This window comes from Xenopus laevis, chromosome 2L (genome assembly GCF_017654675.1).
Source record: "Xenopus laevis strain J_2021 chromosome 2L, Xenopus_laevis_v10.1, whole genome shotgun sequence".
Classification (NCBI taxonomy): domain Eukaryota; kingdom Metazoa; phylum Chordata; class Amphibia; order Anura; family Pipidae; genus Xenopus; species Xenopus laevis.
Window position 1 is genome coordinate 138,798,653 of NC_054373.1, and position 23,586 is coordinate 138,822,238.

The 23,586-nt window shown below is 37.8% G+C and overlaps 1 protein-coding gene across 2 annotated transcripts in view; it reads right to left on the bottom strand.

The window, feature by feature from the left end:
* The window catches only part of vwa8.L (von Willebrand factor A domain containing 8 L homeolog), a 159,618-nt gene that overhangs the window by 36,114 nt on the left and 99,918 nt on the right, over positions 1-23,586 (bottom strand). For both annotated transcript variants that reach the window (XM_018244914.2, XM_018244913.2), the window contains exons 32-38: positions 23,304-23,368; positions 23,068-23,193; positions 22,614-22,723; positions 22,126-22,280; positions 20,684-20,885; positions 17,731-17,812; positions 12,484-12,688 (exon numbers count right to left, since the gene is read on the bottom strand). In XM_018244914.2, the coding sequence (XP_018100403.1) occupies positions 12,484-12,688; positions 17,731-17,812; positions 20,684-20,885; positions 22,126-22,280; positions 22,614-22,723; positions 23,068-23,193; positions 23,304-23,368 (945 nt within the window). The remainder of the gene's footprint in view (positions 1-12,483; positions 12,689-17,730; positions 17,813-20,683; positions 20,886-22,125; positions 22,281-22,613; positions 22,724-23,067; positions 23,194-23,303; positions 23,369-23,586) is intronic.

Consider the following 23,586-nt stretch of genomic DNA (forward strand, 5'->3'; position numbering starts at 1 on the left):
TATATAGCATATTTTGGAATCAATTCCCTTTAATGCACCCATAGATAAGTAACAGCAAATCTGGTTGTGCCCCACAAATGCCAGCAGCGCAGGGACGTCAGACCCATCTAGCTATTGTGAATTAAAAATCCTATCCTTGCTAGGAGTTGTAGTTCAGTACAACTGGAAGGCTTTTAGCTTGACATAAGTGTTGAGAGCATTTCAATTAAAGTACGGTTATCTTTGAAGTATGGGTGGTGGTGGTGTGGGAGGCACAAAAAACTTATATTGTCAATAAAGATAATTAGTCTGAGAAAAGTCCTACATTTTATGTCTATAATGCTGCAGCATCTAGGCTAATTATATGAAATTACACTGAAGAATTAACTTAAATGAGAAGCCCCAAAGCTGTTTACCTTCCACCAATCTGGTGACAAAAGCTTCTTTGTTGTGAGTTCTTCCATAAAGAATCATGTAACCTGTATGGCTGCTGATGTAATAATCCTTGCAGTGGGGGTGAGGCATGCAGCACATACCTAAGTGCTATGTAAGAGATCCCAGTCACACAACATGGGAGCACATTCCATATAGAATTACATTTCTGATTAACAATCACCAATGAAAAAAACCCTCTTTTGATGAGCCAGCAGTACTTTAAATGGTGCAGATAATATGCCAGGTGCAGCACGTTTGCTAAATCTCCTGTAAATAATAAGATTATATGCCTCTATTATTTGGTTTGATATTTAGACCTGGAAAAATCAGGCATATTACTAGCACGCATATTTGAAAAGCTTGTCTTAAATTAAAAAAAAAACTTGCATGCAAGGAAGAAAAAATGTTTTCATGGCAAACAAAGTATGCTTATCAGAAATTGTTCCTATACATATATTGCTCCCTTTCATGCAGATAACATTTCAATCTCAGTTACATTATTTTTGTGCGACCTCTTATAGGATGTGATCTGTTAAAGCAAGACATTCAACAAAATCTCCTGTGTAGGTCCCAGCATAGAGAGTAAACAAAGTGGAAAACACCGCCATTTGGATGAGATGTATTTCCATGTACTCTTTAAGTGCTGCCTTCAACTTGTATGTTCACCTTTGAGTTAACGTTTAGTATGATGCAGAGAGTGATATTCTGAGACAATTTGCAATTGGTTTTTATTTATTATTATTTCTGTTTTCTTTGTTATTTAGCAATTTCAGCAATCTGGTTGCTAGGATCCCAATTACCCTAGTAATCATGCAATTTGAATAAGAGACTGTAATAAATTGGAGAAGACCTGGATAGAAAGATGAGTAATAAAATGTAGCAATGCAGCTTTACAGAGCATTTCTTTTTTTTTAGATGGGGTCAGTGACAGTAAAAAAATGGCAAATAATTAAAAATACTCTAAAAATAATAATGAAGACCAATTGAAAAGTTGATATTAATTGGCCATTCTATAACACACTTGGGGGCAGATTTATCAAGGGTCAAATTGAAAATTCTACATTTTTTTTATGGTCAAAACTGTCAAATTTGATTAGGGAGTTATTCGATTAGAGAATTTAAAAAAATGTAATTCGATTTTCAAGATTTATCATAATCTGGTCCTTTAAGAACTCGAATTCAACTATTCGCCACCTAAAACCTGCCGAATTGCTGTTTAAGTCAATGGGAGAGGTCCAGGGAACAATTTTGAGTTGTTTGCAGCCTTCCTGACATTTGAGTTTTTTTTGGAGAAAAAACTTGAATCGAGTTTTTAAAATCGTCGATTCCATTCATCAGAGTTTAAAAAATTACATTTTTTAAATACATTTTGATTGGATAAATTTTGAATTTATGGGAGTTTAAGGGAGTTTTTAAAAACTCACATGAATTCGAAATTTGAACCTTGATAAATGTGCCTTCTTACGTTAACTAAACAGTGAACCACCCCTTATGCCCAATTGTGTGGAACTTATTAAGTGGAGCAAAGGGTATCTAGTGCAGATATGCTGGTATTCTGTAAAAATAATGTGGCCTATTCTTGTTTACCTCATCCCTTTGGTCTTAACTGGTGAGTCTTTGGTCTTAACCTTGAGCCTCAGCTTTCTAAAGAGATGAAAGCATCTTTCATAAAAATAAGAAAAAATCTAAAATACAAATATATGCCATGGGATGGCAAGTTGCAACTTGGCAACGTGGGCCTGTTTAATGATGACTATTCTGAATGAAAATTCCTGTAGGTGGAGAACATTTTTGAAAACACAAACCACCTCTCTGTGGAAGTATTGTTATATGAGCCAGCCTGCCCGATCCAACTGGTCTCCTTTCTGCTCTCAAGGGAGTTTTATACTAAATTGTGAACATCATTTCAATTATATTCACCAGTGTCATTCAGCAACAGCCACAGATGAACATGGATAATATCCCTGTAGCAAAGGGCTTTTTATATAAAACCTTCATTCCTTGGCATGATATTGTTATATAATGCAGCTGAAATCCATAATTTAAGTTACCTGGAAAACCTTTTCCTCCACTAATCCTATGAGGGCCCAGCTGAGAGACAAGTCATGAGTAGCAATGCTCACCTGGAAAGCAGCAGGCCTTAAATCCCTGCATTTCATATAAAGAATACTTGTTTTACTAATTTGAATTCATTCTAGATGCAGATAACATTTCCTCCTTTTTTCCAGTTTTTTGAATAACAAAACAAAATGTAATTCTAAGCAACTTTCCAATATACATGTTCAATGTTTTTTTATTTTCTTTCTGTTCTTGAAGCAGCAGTCAGTTATCCCCCAAATACCTCCTCAACTGGCTTGCATTGTTTACAATGGCTTGTTTCATTGTTCAGGAGTAAGAGCCAGCAGTGCAGATACTGTTTTAACAACATTTACTAAAAAACCATTGAAATGTTATTAATGCATATTGGAAAGTTGCTCAGAATTGCATTTTCCTTTGTTATAGAAGATAGCGTTTTAGTGTGGACACACCTTTAATTTATGATAATCTGTATGCTTCTGTGCTTCCCCAACAGTCAGAGGTTGTAGATCCCTACCTCACAAGTTGTGCCTTCTTCAACTACTAAACACTTGCGTGGCTGTTAATGGCTCGTGTATAAATAAACTGTAATCAGTGTAACGCAAGTGCAACTGCAGTACCCAGTGTTTAGGCATACATTTTTAGAAAATCCTTTAAAATATGATAATTTATTACATGCAAACTAGTCTTACTCTTTCCCGCCAGTTATTTGTAAAGAACCAGATGCTGTCCCAGCTGTGATCTTGCATGATAACAGCATGATACATAACCAACGTGTCCAACCAATACTTTTCCTTGTGCTTTCACTAAGGAAAAATGGATCTTAGCAGCCACAATAAAAAACCATCAGGACATTCCCTGGCTCTCTGCCTTTCTCTCTCATCTCTCAGATTACAGCCGCTGCCTGCCAAATCTCAACCACCAAACCCTGGCTTCTTAACGAAGGGAGACGTCCATTTATTTTACAGTAACATTATGTTATCATTTTATTCCAGCAGCTTTTCTGCCTAGCGACAGCACTGCTGGCACTTTTCAACAAACACAAGTGAATTTGTCCTGGGGTCTCTTCCTAAAAACCCATCCAGGATGAAACGAAACAAACAGCGATAAGCAGCGGGAAATAAAAAACCCCATAGGAAAAAAAAGTTTGTGCGAAGAAAGTCACATTTCATGAATTTTTGGCAAAGTGAAAAGGGACAGATTCACTCATCGTTACTCCCTAATACTTTGCCTGTTCTGTGGCAATCCCTACGTATTTTTCTGTGAGGCTGATTTATATACACAGATGCCAATTTTAAACCGGTGCATTTGCTCTTAGCAACGATTCAGCGATTTGTAAGTAAGAAAAGAAAAGTGAAGATTTGATTGGTGCACTGGTGCACTTTATTACCTGTGTCAGGCCCTGGACATCCATTCACCCCAGTTCAGTTTCAAGACAGGGGTTATTTCAGTTGAAGCAAAAATTCTGATACACACCCAATTCAGAAACAATATGCATAAGTATTTTTTATTAACTTAAAATCAGAATTGTAAGATGTTTGAAGAGAATAATGCTAATTTGTAACTTGGACTTGAATAATCCTATTTAATTCTTTGTTTAAGCACTAATTGTTTTACACCAGGGGTCAGCAACCTTTACTATCAAAAGAGCCATTTTGCCCCCTCTTCCACTAAAGAAAAATAGTCTGGAGCCGCAAAACATAACACAGCTCATAAACTTTTAAAAGTTTTAACCTTTTTTTAATTTTAACCGTTACAACAACAGAATACTTCTGTTTCTGAAACTCCATGCTGATCTTCCCTCTCTTGTCTTGAGTGTGTGACCACGGTAAGGACCATGATGAATCATCTTGCTGTGGCTCAGTCTTGCCTGTCACTCCTGGGACGTCTATACAGCCCACACTTGCTGGCGGCTTCCTGAGTGTGCGACAGCGGTAAACTAACCGCTAGCTTACGGCGGTCGCACACTCCAGAAGCCGCCAGCAGGTGTGGGCTGTATAGACGACGTGACAGGCAAAGCTGCAAGACTGAGCCACAGAAGCAGGATGAAGAGCTGCATGAGGCTCCGGAGCCGCGGGTTGCCTACCCCTGGTTTACACTGTAAAGGTAATGCCATGTGGAACTGTGCTGAGCAGTTTAAAGGATCAGTAACATCAAAACATTTTTTTTAAAAATCCATTTGTATTCTATGAAAAAAAAACACCAACACATATTAAACTTTAAAATTGCAAAGTCTTTATTTAGAAATAACCAAATCTACGCTTGCGTTCCTCTTTAGAAAGGCGATCGGGTGATTCATTATGCGGCACTCGATTTCTCCTCCCTGCCTTCCTTATAGGAGATAGCCAGGGAGGAGATATTGAGCGCCGCACGATGGATCGTCACACTGTCAACTTTTCTGAAGTGGAGTGCAAGCGGAGATTCAGTATGTTATTTGTAAATAAAGACTTTGCATTTTTGAAGTTTAATATGTGGATGTTTTTTTTTGGTAGTATACAAACAAATTTTTTTTTGATGTTACCGGTCCTTTAAGTAGCCTAAAAAATGCCCTTTAACAGCCCCAAATAGGATAAAATTGCAGTAGGAAAACAAGCACTGGTATGGTAAAGAATCTGTTATCCAGAACCCTATTATCCAGAAAGCTCTAAATTATGGCAAGGACATCTCTCTAGACTCTGTTTTAATAAAATAATTCCCATTTTATAAATGATTTCCTTTTTCTCTGTAATAATAAAACATAACCTTGTACTTGATCCCAACTAAAAAATAATTAATCCTTTTTAAAGGCAAAACAATCCTATTGGGGTTTCATTAATTAATTTCATAAATTTTTTTAAATTATGTTTTGGTAGACTTAAGGTACAGTAATCCAAATGACAAAAAAGATCCCTTATCCAGAAAACCTCAGGTCCTGAGCATTCTGGATAACAGGTCCCCTATCTGTACCGGCACATACTGATATTACCCTAAAAGTTTTTGACTAGTGTTCTTTCTGACTCTAGACAGAAAACATCAAATAAAAATGTAGCATGCTGGTTTGGGGCTCCACGCTCCAGTCAAACTGCAAGTACAAACACCCTACTATTAGCTCACTGTCAAACACAGGGATCAGAGTTATGTGCAGAATGGCACTGAAGCCTATGAAACCAATAATATGTGAATTTTCAATGCATTTGGCATAAGACTATTTGGCATGTAAAGAGTGGTGTAAAAGATATAGAACAGATACTAATGGGTATATGGTTTTTTTTTAGCTGTTTTGTCAACACAAAAAACCAAAACGCTAAATATCAGGGCCTCCCCTTGGCATTTTCATATACTGTTTAATAGCAGGGTGTAACAGGGAAAGTAGCAATAAGATCCGCCTAGCAATAAGATCTGCACACAGCCTGTATGTGAACAACTGTACCAAATCCAAAATGCCAGATCACTGGAAAACATTACAATTCTTGGCTGAAAAACCATATAAATGAATGCAGAAGCTCTTCTGTCCCTGTGAGAAAGAAGGCGTGTTTTTTACTGGAGAATATTTACTTGGAGGATAAAAGGTCTCCTTTAAATGCTTTAAAAGGTCAAGCAGAATAAGAACACAGCAAAAGCCTGAGGATTTAACAACATGAAGGTTATTAGCTACTTTGATGAGGGCTGTTTCATTGCAATCAGCTTAGTCTTTGTGCTGGAATTTAGGAAGGTTGCCCTATGAGTGGAATGGACAAATGGGTAAATACATTAATATGAGAGACACATCTCCAGTGCATGAAATCCTTAAATTTTCCTCTTATTTATAGCAGCATCAAGCATAGGCATGTAGTGCAATGGTCTTACTGCTGGGGGCACCCTGGAAGAACCATCTTTTATTAGAGAAGGATCTTTCCGTTTGTGTTGGGATGATCATTGCACTTGCCACCAGCGATTGTAGCACAGCAGGCAGGGGATGCAGAGAAAAGTACCGTAGTCTAAAAAAGCGTGACTTTATCTAATTTAAAATACCATGGAATATGGCATAGAGTTATGTGAGCATTACTATTAGCAACATATCATAGGCTTCAGTGCAGCTATGCCCAGAGCAATTTAAGGCAACTGAGAGGCCGAGTGAGTACATAAAGAATCTGAAGGCTTTGTGGATTAGAACATCAAAGAGACTAGCTCTGTACTGACTCTCAGTTACAATCCTATGCAACAAGGAACACAAAAAATATGACTGTATTTTTTACTTTAATAAACATTGCTGGTCATATGACGTGGATTCCACACAAAGCTCAGAAAAGCTCAACCAATGTGGGTGCTGCCAAGAATACTAGGATAGAGAGTAATCTCCAGCACATGCTAAACTGCTCTGGGTGTCAGGAAATAAAGTGTTTTGTGCAAAGGTTATTCCATGGATAGCCACCTTGGTGCTCCATACAGAACAACAAATCTCAGCATTTATCCAAAGCAACAAATCATTGATGAACCCCTCTTGCTCTCACCCCCAAACAAATTTTCAGCAAAATTTTATTAATTTTTTTTATTCATCTAAAAAATGTTATGCTCTTGGGAAATGAAGTCTGATTTGTCATTTAATGTTATATCTCTTACATCAGGTTGTACCAAACAAGGGAACGTTGTGCTCACCACTAATTTTTAAAACCATTAATCAGGGTACAACAGAGGCGGCCCACGCTGGCTAGGCGCCCTAGGCAAGCCGGGCAATAGCGGCGCCTGCGCGAATCTACGCTAACGTGCGCATGCGCGAACCTGCGCTCGCGTGCGCGAACCTGCGCGAGCCTGCGCTCGCGTGCGCGAGCCTGCGCTCGCGTGCGCATGCGCGAAATGGAGTTTTTGCGCATGCGCAGAAGCGGAAAAGACACGATAATAACCAGACAGTCGGGAACCGGACTTGGGGTAGGCGACAGAGGAGGTACGTGCCTGGCGCCCTACCCCAGCTTTGCGCCGTAGGCATGTGCCTACTCTGCCTACCCCTAGTTCCGGCCCTGGGGTACAATGAGGCTGTGACCAAAAAATTCACAGGTCCTCTACACTAAACCCATTATCAATATATTAAGGACTTTAAAACATTTTGTGCCTTAAGCTACTAAACAATGCCTTAGGGCAGAGACACACGCTGAGATTCGGGGAGATTAGTCGCCCGGTGACAAATCTCCTCTTCTTTGGGGCGATTAATCTCCGCAAACTGTCTTCCAACCGGCTAGAATGTGAATCGCCGGAGTGCTTCGTTTTCCAAAGTCAACCGAAGTTTCCTTGTGAAGCAACATCGGGCGTCTTTGGAAAACAAAGTGCTCTGAGTGCCATCCGCCAGCGATTTACATTCTAGCCAGTGGGAAGGCAGTTAGGGGAGATTAGTCGCCCGAAGAAAAGGAGATTTGTTGCCGGCCGACTAATCTCACTGAATTTGAGCATGTGTCTCTGCCCTACAAAACAGGGGTTGTTTGTATATTTAAGCCCATTATATTGAAAATGGGTTGAGTGCAGAGGACTCTTGTATTTGTCTATATGTATTTTGTGGTCACAGCCTCATTGCACCCCTGCAAAATGGTTTTAAATTAGTGGTACCTTTCCCTTGTTTGTTATAGTTTATACAGGAGCAGTGACCAGCTCCATGTTGTAGCTCCCACCCTTTCCAGCTATAGTCAGGTGATCCCACTGGTGTCTAATAAAAGGGCAGCCAAGTTTGGGAGTTTTACTTTGAAAGCAGCAAGTAAGTTGCAGGTAAAACTTAGTCCCTTTGTAAAATGTATAATGAAGCAATAGAATTCTTAATGAATCAGATGGAAGTTGAGTGTAGAGCTGGCCATACCAGGGATGACTTTGACGTAGTTGGCCATCTTAAATATATTGCAATATATGGACAAATAATCCCTGTTTTGTTTAAAGGGTAAGGTATTTTTAGTATCTTAAGGCATAAATGTTTCAGTGTCCTTAATATATTTATAATGGGCTGAATGCAGAGGACCTTATGTATTTATCTAAATCAGGTTGTACTTCCACAGCAGTTGGAAAGCTAAAGGTGTATTTAGTGAGAAATACACTAGTACATCCCTTCTAGCAGTATGATTTGGTTCTATTGGTGAGTGAACCCAAGTGCAAAAATAAAAACTAGGAAAAAATTAGGCCATTTTAATAAATCACATGAAAGTGTGTCTCCTTCTTAATTTTTCAGATCTATAGCAAAAACACACATATGTACCATGTGATTCTCTTCAAATTAATCTCTTCTGTGAATTGCATGTCTTTACCAGCTCAGCAGTGCCACCATGTGGATAATAACATGGACACTGCTTTCATTTAAATAAATTTCAGAAATCTGAGAACAGGAGGCAAACCAATATTTCTTCCAGTCAGAGCCACATTTACCATATAGGGCCTACTGACTGGAAGAAATATTGGCGTATCAGGGAAAATCCCCCCAGCTTGCCACCAGCCACTAAAAAGCTGAAGGGTATACTCATTATTTCACATGCTCACTGTACTGTGCAGGCACCAATTAAAAAAAATAATGGACTAAGGTCCAGTGATAAGGGCAGCGCCAGACTTAAATAAGAATTACACACACATATGTGATATATAATATAGGCTTTAAGATATGTAACATTTTCTCCCAAAGCCTGCAGATTCAGATTAAAAGAACAATTGTTACAATATACATACTGTAAACTTGCAGGATCCACAGCAGAAACTGTCTTTACTTTTAGGCAGTTCATTTACACACAGTGGTGACCATTTCAGCATACAATAAACAAACATAAATCATAAAAATAAATCCTGCCCACTGGGCACTACCTTCACACATTTTATAAGTTCCCTCACTTAACTGGGCCCCTTGTACAAAAGCACATACTCACGATACTTCTTTGGGGGATTGCTCAGCCTCCTAACTTTCCTAAAGGTGGCCATACACGCAGGGGCGATCCTGGCCTTTCCGCCGCCTGAGGCAGCAGCAGTTGCTGCTGCCCCCCCTCCCCCGGAAATTTGCTCTTAAAGTACCAGGAGCAGCATTTTTGCTGCCCCTGGTACCTAGTGGAGCGCTGCCGCCTGAGGCGACAGCCTCAACTCGCCTCATTGGCGAAGCACCCCTGCATACACGGGCCGATAAAAGCTGCCGACAGACCATGTCGGCAGCTTATTGGCCCATGTATGGGGGCCCCCGACGGGCTTCCCCGATCGAGATCTGGCCGAAAGTCGGCCAGATCTCGATCGGATGGGGTTAAAAATCCCGTCGGATCGTGGCCGCATCTGTTCGTTGATGCGGTCCCGCGATCCGACCGCCCGTTTGGCGAACGCTAGGATCCGATCGTTGGGCCCTAGGGCCCACGATCGGATCAGCCCGATATTGCCCACCTCAAGGTGGGCATATCGGAGGGAGATCCGCTCGTTTGGCGACATCGCCAAACGAGCGGATCTATCCGTGTATGGCCACCTTTAGTCTCTCACTCAGACAGACTGTCTGTCACGTGGTCACATCTCCCTCTGCTCCTTGCAGTAGTAGAAAGCACCCCAGCCCCTCTGGGAGTTCCTAACACAGACAGGTAACCTTCCTACTTTTTTGTTGGCCTATCTGTGGATCCTTTGAGTGCATAATAACTCTTTTTTTTTTTTCACGGTTTATCTGCTTCCCTGAGCTGAGCACCTGGACCACCTTTGTATATTGGTGAGTTTTCAACTTTGATGTGGAGTTATTATAGGTTCCTGTTGTAACTGCAGCCAACAGGAACCTCTAATAATAACTTCACATTGCTAAATTATTGCTTTCCTAAGGCAATAATGTTGCAACTTTAGTGACAATGTAATTACTTCCTCTAAAAACATTCCTACATACATTTAAACTGCTTTTTTGCCATTTTTTTTGCTGCTGGATACACTGTTAAAGATTTCAATGATTTGCTGAATAATGTGTGTATGTTTGCACTATGACTTCTGACTATAAAATGATGTTTATGTTCTGTATATATTTTATTTACTGGATTGGCTTCAGTTTCATTGTTTTTATTCCACTTTTGTTCTTACATTTTCCATTCACTTTTTCAAGCCTTTGTTTACTTGTGTCACTTCACTGATGTCATTACCTTACCACCACCTTACCATTTTTTACCAACATTAAATACCCACCCCCATTAGTGAATTAGTGTGCCACAAAATGACGTCATGTGACCAATTAGAAGCGTCAGAACAAAGTTTTTTCATGGACACTTTCCAGTATAGAATGTGGACACTGACATCTGCTGGCGGAAAGCAGAATTGTACACTGGCACTAAAAGAACTGTAAAAGAAAAAACTTTGTTCTGACGCTTTTAATTGGTCACATGACGTCATTTTTGGCGCCCTAATTCACTAATGGGGGTGGGTATTTAATGTTGGTATCACTGTTACACAATATCCTTGAAAAAGGTTTAATCCGAACCGTCGGATTAAGATGTATATCACTTAACAACAAAAGCATTTTTTTCATCTTCAATACAGTGAGTGCTGATCCTCCTTACTATATTCATGCATTTTTGATCGTGCACCGCAGGCTACACTGATGTCAGAACGCGCCGTTTATAACAGGGGCCCCCAGGCCGCTGAATTTGATGCAGTGTGTCGGAATCTGACGCCGCACATACGAAACGGATGCCGGCGCGCCCATATTGGACGCCGGCAACCAAAATTTGACGCCGGCGACCAAAATTTCAACGTCGACCCCGCCACAAAATGTAGATTATAATGCATAATGTACCCCCCTACTAGAAATTTATAAAGATATCAGAAGTAGCCTCGGATTTATGTGACCTTTATAAAAGCACTCGGCCTGCGGCCTCGTGCTTTTATATGGTCACATAACTCCTCTGTGACTTATAATATCTTTATAAATTACAGTAGGGGGTACATTATCCACTATATATAATACACAAAAGCCATGAACATCTTGTAAATTATATCCTTATAAACGGTGAGTTCTGATGTCATCAGTTATAAACGGTGAGTAATGATGTCATTTCTTGTGTATTATAATAAATAAAGTACCCCCTGTTGCCAAATATGAGGATATTAGAAGTTACCTCCGTGTTCTATGACCTGTATGGTCATGAAACTCATCTTTAACTGATAATATCCTCATATTTTACAAGAGGGGGTACTTTATTCACTTATATATATATACACACACACACACACACACTGAATAACTATATGAAGGGATAGTAGATATAGTAGATATTGTGACATGATTTGCACAAATGTGCCAATACACAGAGGTCTGGATTGCTAAACCGCACAAATGGTCCATGAAATGTTTATGACATTGGATTAAAATAGCATAAAACAGACTACAAATCATCTGATAGTAGCCGTACAACTATCACTTTGTTTAGCCAAGGTTGTGTGTTGAAAAGTATTATTTCTTTACACTAGATGGCGATGGTGTTAAATAAAATAAGAAGAGTAATTTGAGGCAATTGCACATTTCATGGCAGTGTTAGGATTTATACATAATAATGAAGGCATTTTGTTGCACTTTGTATCCTACCATTAATACTTTCTAGTTCTTTAATACACTGATTACTGGTGGTGGTACTAATAATAATGGGTTTATGTCAAACAAGCTTGTTTCAATGACTTCCCTCCAATCACACTAGAATATAGAAGTAACCCAGCGTGGTTTTAGAGTGTGTCAGCTTCTAAGCCTGACTCGTAACCCTGAGTAACCCCTTATTTGATTTCAATGAATGTTTAAAAGGTACAGAAACCCACCAGCAGCCAGTCTAAGCATTAAACAGCCACATGGTCCCACCAACCGTCAGCTGGAGGGCTGCAAGATAGATCATAAATAAAAGGGTAGAGTTAATAAAAGGTCCTGGTGTTGCTCTTCTTTAGAGAGCCATGGATGTTCTGTGTCAAATAATGACACGTTTGACAACTGCAAGCTTTCACACATCTATATTACCAGAATATTTCCATTTAGGCTATACCATAAGACAGCTATTAGCCAATGCAATGAATGTGGGCTGAAGGAGGTACCTGTACTGGGCGCCCGTCCTCTTGTCCAATCATATTCCTCCATTCAAGTAATGATCGCTGAAGATTGTCAAGTCCCGTCTCCCACAGCCTCACCGTGCCGCCTGAGTCAACAGTAACAACGCCTTTGTTTCCCAGTGGAGCCAGCAGCATATCTGTGTCAGATATTTTAGACAGCCAGGATGTATATGGAGATATAGATTTCGGCCTGAAAAGAACAAGTGTTTAAAACTGAATTAGTGCATGGGGATCTCATTATAGAAGTCAATAGCTCAAAATGCAGTTCAAAATTGCATTTAATACATTACAGAATTGTTTCTGATTATTATTTTATACCTCTTAGAGTAAAGTTTTTATTGAAGAATACAATATTTTAAAACTGTACTGTAACTACATAAAACCAACTAAAATGCTACTTGGGCAATCTGTTAATACAAATGTGCTGAAATTATACATAAAATAGTGTTTCTTAAACAGACAGAGTGTAATCAAAATGTGAGTTTAGAGCTTAATTAATATTCACCCAAGTTCCATTCTTTCCTATGAGATTTTTAGAACCCTATTTATCAAATGGCGAGTTCTAACTTTCATCCATTGATAAACGCAATATAAAAAATCCCATAGGAATGAATAGAACGTGGGTGAGCTTTTATTTATTAAAATAAATAAATCACTTTTTACTGCTGCACTGCAAGTTGGAGTGATATCACCCCCTCCCTTCCCCCCCAGCAGCCTAACAACAGAACAATGGGAAGGTAACCAGATAACAGCTCCCTAACACAAGATAACAGCCGTCTGGCATATATAAGAACAGCACTCAATAGTAAAAGCCAAGTCCCACGGAGACTGACTCAGTTACATTGAGTAGGAGAAATAACAGCCTGCCAGAAAGTAGTACCATCCTAAAGTGCAGGCACAAGTCACATGACTGGGGCAGCCTGGAAACTGACAATATGTCTAGCCCCATGTCAGATTTCAAAATTAAATATTAAAAAATCTGTTTGCTCTTTTGAGAAATGGATTCAGTCCAGAAGTCTGCTGGAGCAGCACTATTAACTGATGTGTTTTGAAAAAAACATGCTTCCCCATATGTATGCATTAAATCACCCAATCATGGTAATCCAGGGGTATGGCTCCCAAGCACAGTGAATAGGATCAATCCTCTATCAGGAGGGCGTTGTGGACATTGTCTTTTGGAAGTCTCCAGCCACATCTTCTGGGTGTCAGTTTATTGATCTGTTTTCTCTAAAGGTGTTGAAAATATAATGTGTGTAGGCTGTCATATATATTCTCCAACCCTCTACCTTCTTCCTATACATCTTTCAACCCAAGGTGTAATGTTATTTTTGTGACAGTGTCAATTTAATCCGTGCACAGACTGACACAATTTTGCCTTGACATGTTTCCGTGCAATGTGTATTTGACAAGACATCAGTTGCTGCAGGATGTGCATAAAAAGCAAGTCCGCGTATTAGAGATTGTCATGATGTGCTTGTTTGACTTAAGGGAAAGATGATGCTCAAAGATATTTGGGTCACTTGTAGAAAGACAGTTAGGTGCTTCACTGACAGGGAACAGTTTAAAACACAACAAAAGCAATTAATCAGAAAGAACAGCCAGCGAAAAGGAACATTTCTGCAAGAAAAAACGTTGTTTTTTTTAATTTTTACAGCACAGGGTATGCCAATGTATCTGAATAACAATGTACATTTATATATCCGAGTATCCATGGCTCTCATAGAGACCACTGAGTCCAAACTAGGTCACTTTTTCTATGTGTGCTACTATGAGCAGAGGCTACAATAACAATGGTCTGTTCAATTCAAAGGAAACCTAAGGCAATTCTTGAACTCCAGGCATTGCCAGAATATAGCATAACAGAACGTGTAGAGCTCTCTGCTTCTTTATTTTGTGTATTTTCTTTATAGAGCATTAAAACTGACACCAGTAACTGTCTGTTGATACCACTTGTTTATTAGTCAAACATATCACTGGGTGTGTATGTACCATGCCTGTAAGAAATCAATATGATATTGTTACTTTGAGAACTGAAACACCGACTAATAATTTTTCCAATATAAACTACAGAACTAAAATGATTGAAATGGGGATTGAGGGATTTGGTACATTAGCATAACTGAACCCAGTGTTTTGTATGTTTCTCAATTGTTTATGACTGGTGTTTGGTCTCTTCTTTGAATACATGCTAAGGTAAAATGATGTGTGACAGTTTTTCCAATATTAAAGTGTAAGTCTAGTTTTTCACCTTCCTAAAGCAGCTTTAGGGGAGGGGGTTGACAACCCTCTAAACTGTTCTAAATTGATACATTTAGTTGATACATTTCTTATCTTTGTCCCTGCTGAGCAGAATTCCTGAGTTTCATTACAGGCAGCTGTTAGAATTGATACAATAGTTGCTAATACTCCAGAGATGCTGATGAGAAATGTATTAACTAATTATTGCAAAATTGTAACAGTGAAGAATCTGTACCCGAATCACTGAGCTGCCAGACTGAAACACCAGAGGCAGGAATCTTAATGGTTAAACTTAGATTTTGGAAAAACAGTTAAAAATAAAAAATGGAAAGCAATTGAAAAAAAAAAGTCTTTATTTCTGGAGAGCAATCTGAAAACAACTCAACTGGAAAAGTGTTTGGAAGATGAACAACCCCTTTAAGAAGCATTGTGTTGTGCGACTTTGGAAAATATATTTTCTGTGCTCCGGTGAATTGTACAAAAAATCTTTGTAAGTACAGGTACTTGGGACCTGGGGTTTTCAAGAAGAGCGATTTCCCCCGTTTCGGATTACGATACCTTAAGTCTGCTAAAAACACTGGTCTTGAGAAAGGTCTAAGAAATGCACCGAAACGTTGATAATTTTTTAATACGTTTTGAATAAAGTTTGACATTTTATATTTCTTTTAAGGTTTCCAGTGTGCACCTTTTTTAACCAAATAATTCAAAATTTTTTAAAATGATTTCCCTTTTCTCTGTAATAAAAAACGGCACCCTATATTTGATCCCAATCAAGATATAATTCATCCTTATTGGAGGCAAAACATAAATAATATTTAAATGATTTTAAAGGGATACTGTCATGGGAAAATTTTTTTTTTCAAAATGAATCAGTTAATAGTGCTGCTCCAGCAGAATTCTGCACTGAAATCCATTTCTCAAAAGAGCAAACAGATTTTTTTACATTCAATTTTGAAATCTGACATGGGGCTAGACATATTGTCGATTTCCCAGCTGCCCCAAGTCATGTGACTTGTGCTCTGATAAACTTCAATCACTCTTTACTGCTGTACTGCAAGTTGGAGTGATATCACCCCCTCCCTTCCCCCCCAGCAGTCAAACAAAAGAACAATGGGAAGGTAACCAGATAGCAGCTCCCTAACACAAGATAACAGCTACCTGGTAGATCTAAGAACAGCACTCAATAGTAAAAACCCATGTCCCACTGAGACACATTCAGTTACATTGAGAAGGAAAAACAGCAGCCTGCCAGAAAGCATTTCTCTCCTAAAGTGCAGGCACACGTCACATGACCAGGGGCAGCTGGGAAATTGACAAAATGTCTAGCCCCATGTCAGATTTCAAAATTGAATATAAAAAAATCTGTTTGCTCTTTTGAGAAATGGATTTCAATGCAGAATTCTGCTGGAGTAGCACTATTAACTGATGCGTTTTGAAAAAAACATGTTTTCCGATGAAAAAACGTAAGACTTAAGAAGTTTGCTGCTAATTCTTTACACACAAATCTGCTTACTGATGCAGCACATATTGGGAATCCTGGAGCTACCTCCACATTTGGAGGAACAGGAGGAAGGCAGTGGCGAAGAACACATTTATGCAGAAGGGCACAAAGCACCTTTTAAAGCAAGTACTTAACAGAGCCCTTCATGTAGGGGCTTTTTCATACAACTGACTGTGGCCAATTAAGTAGCCCCATGACTGCACCTGCAGTCTTAAATGACCCCAAATATCTTGCAAACTGGGCGAAAGTAATTTAACAAAGAAGAGAAATCCTTACTATAAACTAACATCACTATTAACTCACTGTGCTGGGGATTATTTATTTAGACATCCGGCATGTACAAGGTTTACAATGAGTGAACCAAAGGAATGGAGCTGATTTATTTTGTAGACATGCTTGCAGCTGCACACATACTTTAAGCCACTGCAGTTTACAAATACTCTGCAAAAATATTTGCTGTAACTTGATATATTTTTATAAATTAATAACCACAGTTCGACAAATCTGATTTTAATAATAATAATAATAATAAAGTGTAACTATACTTAAATATACAGGATACATAATAAGTAATGGCTTTCCATCACTAGCTCTATACCGCTGTTCCCTCACATAAAGCAATAATCAATTCACTTTTTTTGTGTTTTACAAAAATGTGTTATTTTCTATTAAATACACGTTTTTCCTGTATAGATTCCAACTGCTTGGTAGAAATCATTGTTGTCTATGTTTCCTAGTGGCCGTCTTATTGTATAACGTACATATATGTATATATTTATATCTAATTTTAGTTTTTTAAATGTTAGTTTTGTTTTAATGAATTCTAGGGTGAGGATGTGCAGGGATCATTAATGTGCACAGACATTCTAATCCAATGCAATCTTGTTCTTTTGTAATGAGAACATTGTAACCCTGTTCAAGGGTGGATGCTGAATTCTTGAGTAAATATGTCAGGTTCACAGTCTACTTACGAAATAAATGCAATATCTTCTGTTACATTCGTTCTACACAATACAAGCTGAGGTGGCAAAGATTATATACTTTGATTTTCATAAGCCATTGGATGTGTGGTGAAACGTTTTCAAGGAAAACAACTCTAAATGTCCAGTTGCCTTTGACTTAATTCTACTAGATATTCCATACTTTATTTCACCATACCTTAAGCCTGCTAAAAATAATTTTAGTATCAAATAAACCCAGTAGGATAGTTTTGCAAGAAATTTCGTACTATTTTAGTACTATTTTATTATAACAGAAAAAAGGAAAAATAAAATTATTTGCTTGGAATGGACTCTATGGGAGACAGTCTTCCTGTAATTTGGAGCATTCTGAATAACAGGTTTCCAGATAAGAAATCCTATATCTGTATTCATACAGCACCAAAATTGTAGCCACTGCTATTTATTTTTTATCAATGATTACCACACATCCTAACTGGAGGGTCACTTCAAATGACCAAATCACCTCATGGGACCAAAAGGATGAGGTCTCACCTGGGAAGCGGAATATATTTCAGTTTCTTTGAGTTAAGATCTGTAACTTCCAAATATCCAGATGAATGTGGAGGAGTCACATCTACAGAAAGAAATAACAAAACATTTTAATGAATGCAGTTTAATCCAGTAATAAGCTTGGGACACCTGATTTGCTCTCATAAAATTTAACATCTGCTTGTCTGCTTTTAAGTAATTTAATATGTTTAGAAAACAAATAACAAAAGTTAAACTGACCTCTTATATTGTTTTATATATCAATTAAAGTCCTATTAAAGGACAGGAACTTTTCTAATGTTGTTGAGTAACAAACACAGTTTATTATTTGGACTTTCTTCAAACTGTTAAAATGTTTTAGACGTACACTGCATTATTTTTAGAGCTTGATAGTTACACAACAAATTGCCCTTAGAGATTACAAAAATGGAGAGAAAATAATGCATCTTTCATGTTAGTTTTTGCAACAGTTTTCTGTTATTTTGTGACAAAAATGATGCTGTTTTATATACCCATGTGAGTCTCCTCACTTGGGGGCAGATTTACATATGGTCGAATATCGAGGGTTAATTAACCCTAGATATTCCACTGCTGAATGTAAATCCTTCGACTTCGAATATCGAAGTCAAAGGATTTACCGCAATTAGTTCGATCGAACGAAAAATCGTTCGATCGAACGATTAAATCCTTCGAATCAAACGATTCCAAAGGTTTTAATCCATTGATCGAACGATTTTTCTACGACCATAAAAAATAGGAAAGTCTATGGGGACCTTCCCCATAGGCTAACATTGCACTTCGGTAGGTTTTAGGTGGCAAAGTATGTGGTGGAAGTTTTTATTAAAGAGACAGTACTTAGACTATTGAATGGTCGAATATTCAAAAATTTTTAGTTCGAATCGTTCGATTCGAAGTCGAAGTTGTAGTCGAAGGTCGAAGTAGCCAATTCGATGGTCGAAGTAGCCAAAAAAAACATTCGAAATTCGAAGGTTTTTTTATTCTATTCCTTCACTCGAGCAAAGTTAATGTGCCCCTAAGGGTGTGATTTAGCAAAGTTCGAATTAAAACCACAATTCGTTACACAAAAACTCGAGTTATATTCCAAAGACTCAAAAAATCGAATGTAAAATTTTGCATCTAAAAGCTGGCAAAGTCAATGTAGAAGTCAATGGGACTTGTCCAAGGAAAAATTCAAGCAATTTTCAAATTCAAAATGTTAGAGTTTTCCAGGCTTTTTTGAGCTTGAAAACTTACAAATTCAAGTTTTGAAGCCTATGAACTCAACAAATTCAATGTATTCCAGTTTTTCCCATTTTTGTATTTAATCACATTTTCTACATTCTGATTTTTTAATAAATGAGCAAACATTCATGTTTTTTATACCTGAGTTTATAAGTAGAAAATCTAAATCTAAAACATCACAAATTCTAATTTTGATAAATAGGCCTCTAAAACATCTAGTAAGCGAGCTCTTTTGCCCTCACTGACTAATTCTTAACTTAACAACAATTAAGTTAATTCCAAAAAATAGTTTAGCGTTAAAGCTCAGTTATGCATACAATTCCTGAAAGCCAGATGAATGACAGTTTTAGTGGTATTTGCTCTAACTCTGCAAATACTTGGGAGAAGAAGTGGTAAAAACGAACAATGTTCTGTTTGCAAAGTTTATGGAAAATATTTTAAATACACTCCCTAGTTATTGGGCCCATTTGGAACATAAATGTTAAGTCCCTCTTTAAATTCCTTTGCTAATTATGGTCACTTTTGGAAACACAACGGTTACATGGCAAAGACAAGAATACCTTCTCATGTGTTAGTGGCTCCTATAAATAAATCAGCTGTATGAGTCTTGCAGTGAATACTGTGACTATTGCACGTACAGTTTACCAGTTAATAAATGCGTAATTCACAAGCCAGTGTAACTCTAGTGTCACTTTCTGCATGAGTCATGTGAAATTAAACAGTCACCTTAGATTCACACTGTTTAAAATGTACTATATTAAGAACTAAGCATTGCCACAGACTGGGATTTAGTATCTCTGGCAGAATGTACAGAAGAATAAATTAGATATAGACTTATACCTGGGCAAATGTAAGATATTAACCCACAGGCTGCTGTTGAACAGTTCAAAGGTCATGTAACTCCAATGAGAAATCTAATACAGTGGCTACCATATGTTTATAATGCACAGCCTTTGCTATATCATGTGATACAAATGACTTCATAAAGCACCAATTATAACTCATTGCTAGGTATTGTTAATATTGGAAATCATGTATCACCTATACTGTAATATAAGGATATGAGACATTACCAAGTGGTTCCATGACCATATAAAGGCAAGTGACTGCAAGAGTAGTTCGTTCCTCTGAGACATGGAACTTGTTTTAAATTAATTGCTTTTGGTAGTTTGAGTGTACACTATAAAAGTGTGATTAGGGACGTACGCTTGACCCTATCTATGGCATTGATAGAGTGTGCTGATTATTGTGTGTGTGATGGCTTGATAAAGGGATAAGGAGGGAGTGAAATGTTGCCTGTGGCACTTAATACATGTTCACTGTTCGCTTTAGGATTCCCATAGAAAAAGTTTCAGGCAGTCATCTTACACAAATTACATCACTAAACACTGATAATAACAAATATATATATATATATTCGATCCACACCCGACTCAGACCTGTCCGACCTGCACCCCGCTTTACCCCTCCATATATAGACCCGTATCAACCCACCCCGCCGATGACATCACAAAAGGGATGGGCAGGAGCAAGTTTATAAAACAGAAAGCCGGCAGTCTGGCAACCCGCAAGAGGAGCTGCAGGTCAACTTACGAGTCCCACGGGTAGCTGCCCGGCCCCCACATCACTAATATAAATACATATATTCCTGCTTTTCTACAACAATACAAAATATTATTTTTATACTTGTACCAAAATACAATCTCTCTCTTACCTTTAGGGTAAATTTCTTTTAATGGGACATCAGAAGGGGCAACAATTCTAACCACCTGATTGGCAGCTATTAAATTTACACAATTACTTTGTTTACAATTTCCAAACTTGGATTGACCTGGTTGGAAAAACTGATCAGTAGATGAAGCACCATGGCTGTCCAGTCTTGATCCTCTTTTCCAGCTGTAGACTTCACTGGGGGACTAAAAGAAAAAAATATATGTAATTGCATCATCACATGTGCAATACAGTCATTACTTCACCATAACCCTTATACATTCAATTAAAAGGGATATATTACAAACATGTTTTTGTATTATCTGTCTGTAATGCTGTCTGATTTGCTATGTTTTTGTAAAAGTAGTGTGAAGTGCAGGGTTCTGCCACTCAAGGTTTTAAAAGACCTGAGGCACATTTGGTTCATCTCATTGTGTCCCATTATACTCAGAGTGCCCATAATGGCTTCCTTGTGTGCTGCAATCCTTTTAAAATGTTTTATCATACTCGTATAAATGGTTGCCTTAAATGCTGTAATCTCTGCAAAGTGTTAACATTTTTTTTGACATTTATTATCAAATCTAAAATTCAACAAGATTAGAATTTTTTTACCACTGAATTTATGTTACATTCTGTTAAAAAAAAGTATATAGCCAGTTAAATATGAATCTTCAGAATGACAGGCAACGTCTTATTATGTATAATAAAATCATAAAATTGTATACAGACAATCTCCAAAATATCGGAATGTTTTTTGTTAACATAATAGTTTGGCATAATTAAGGTGTGATCTGGGCAAATCAGGGTCATTACAGAGTGTGAGAGGCAGCTTTTTTTAATTGGGTTTCCATATTACTTTGGTGGTTGTTAGGGCCACCACTCAGGGGGCCCAGATGACCAGTGGGCTAATTATGTGCCCCCCAGGCTTGCTACATTTTAAGTATACAGTTTCAAAGTTTTGCCAATGCACAATGGTAATCAAACACAAATAAGCTCACAAAGATAACTGGAAAAAGAGAGAGTGGTTAGACCACGAGCATTAAAAGCAAAAATAAAAATTGAATATGAGCTTCATCATACAGAAATAAGAAACTTTCTAAATATAATCAATTAAAAACTATGTTTCTGGAACAATCAAGTTTATCCGTCTCAGAATTTGTTTCTTCATGCAGGAGTTGGGTGCCAGATTTTGAATGACAGATCTAATATATATTTTAGGGAGGCTCGCTTACCTAGCAGATGTATTAGAGCTCAATGAAATCGGAATTCCAGTACAAACAACATCTAACAAAATAATTGACTTTGTAATAGAGCCCTCCTTATCTCAGAAGTTGGGTCAGACTCCTAAGCAGAAATAACTAAACTATAAATTTAAAGGGTTATATATTTTATTGTTTTCTGGTCCTTTATCTTGGTTTGTTACAGCATTGTTTCACTGATACTTACCAGCAGATCTGGAAAACCTACAATTATTGATGCATAGCTATGCTCATCTGAAAGGATCCTGTTGGGGGAGACAATTTTCTGGCCCACAGCTACACTGAGATTCTCAGATGGCAATTGGTCACTTGAAATTGTATGTATGCTTGACGGATCTGCCTCTGCACCATAAAAATAATTAGGTTACACAAGATTAATTTTCAAAACAAACACCTATTTGATTCCTGCCCTAGTTCACACTGTACCAGAGATATAATTAACTAAACTCCACTGAGGCAAGTGGTTTACAAGGTCATACAATAAGCCAACTATTACGAGGGTCCTATGTTGCACTACCCACTACTGTGAGATTCAAATTGATCTCATAATCAGTTGGTGAAAATCTACTGTCTGTCTACTCCACAATCATTTTCTTGGAGAAAAGTTTAATTTCTGATGACCTACTTAATTAAAATAGAATTAATGATGTATAATTTCTTTATTGGCAATATTACCTGCTGTTAGGCCAAATCCTGTGCTCACTGGCTCCTCATTCAGTGAATGTAGCTGGCATACCTCAGAGTGTTCAGCTTCCATGTGCAAAGGCTTGGTCAGAAGAAACTTTCTGCAGAAATGAACAAAATAATATATACATATACAATATCTATAGCTGCTATATTACTAATAAGACAAAGTCAAACACAATAAAGTTATGGAAACCTGTACCATTTTGTCCAGAAGCAGATAATTGTGGTGATATTGTCCACAATCCACTGAACTTCTCTTTTCCAGTCTATAGTATGATATTCAGCAAAAACCGCCAAACATTTAAAAGCCATAATACCCATACAGTCTACTGGTTTGAAAACATGCTTTAGTATAACAGTGTAACATGATTATTTTTAGAATCTGTAGAAATGTGGCAGACTAAGCAAGTACATTGCTATATAAAAAATTGGCAATACATACTTGTTGGTTTTATTCTCAACCAAGAGCCATCGATCTTCAGCCACTAGGAACACAGACTTGAGGTTTATAGGCAGCGAGACAGCGTGGGCAGTGCCCTCCAACACGTCAAGTATACTGAGCGAGTTGCTGTGCAATAAAATAGCGAATGAATGACAAACAGTATCTTTGATTATGCTCATTAGTCATATTAGTAATAATGGTACTTCATTCTATTATTTCATGTAAATTACTCTTACCCATTCTCTCGGAAGAACACAAGCCAATTTTTATGTGAAAAATCTCTGCACATTTTGTAGCTGTCCTAGAAGAAAATATACACAATGTTAACTTATTATATTATGCACAATGCTTTATGTCTTTCCTGTGTACAAAAAAAGCCCAGTCTCTGTCTCTCAGAAATGATACTCTGCTGAGCTGCTCTGCTTAGCTACTACTTTCCTTTGTCAGATCATCAGAAATACCCCACTGAAGATATTAAGTCAAACAAAGGATACAAATCTAAAGATACAACTACTCTGT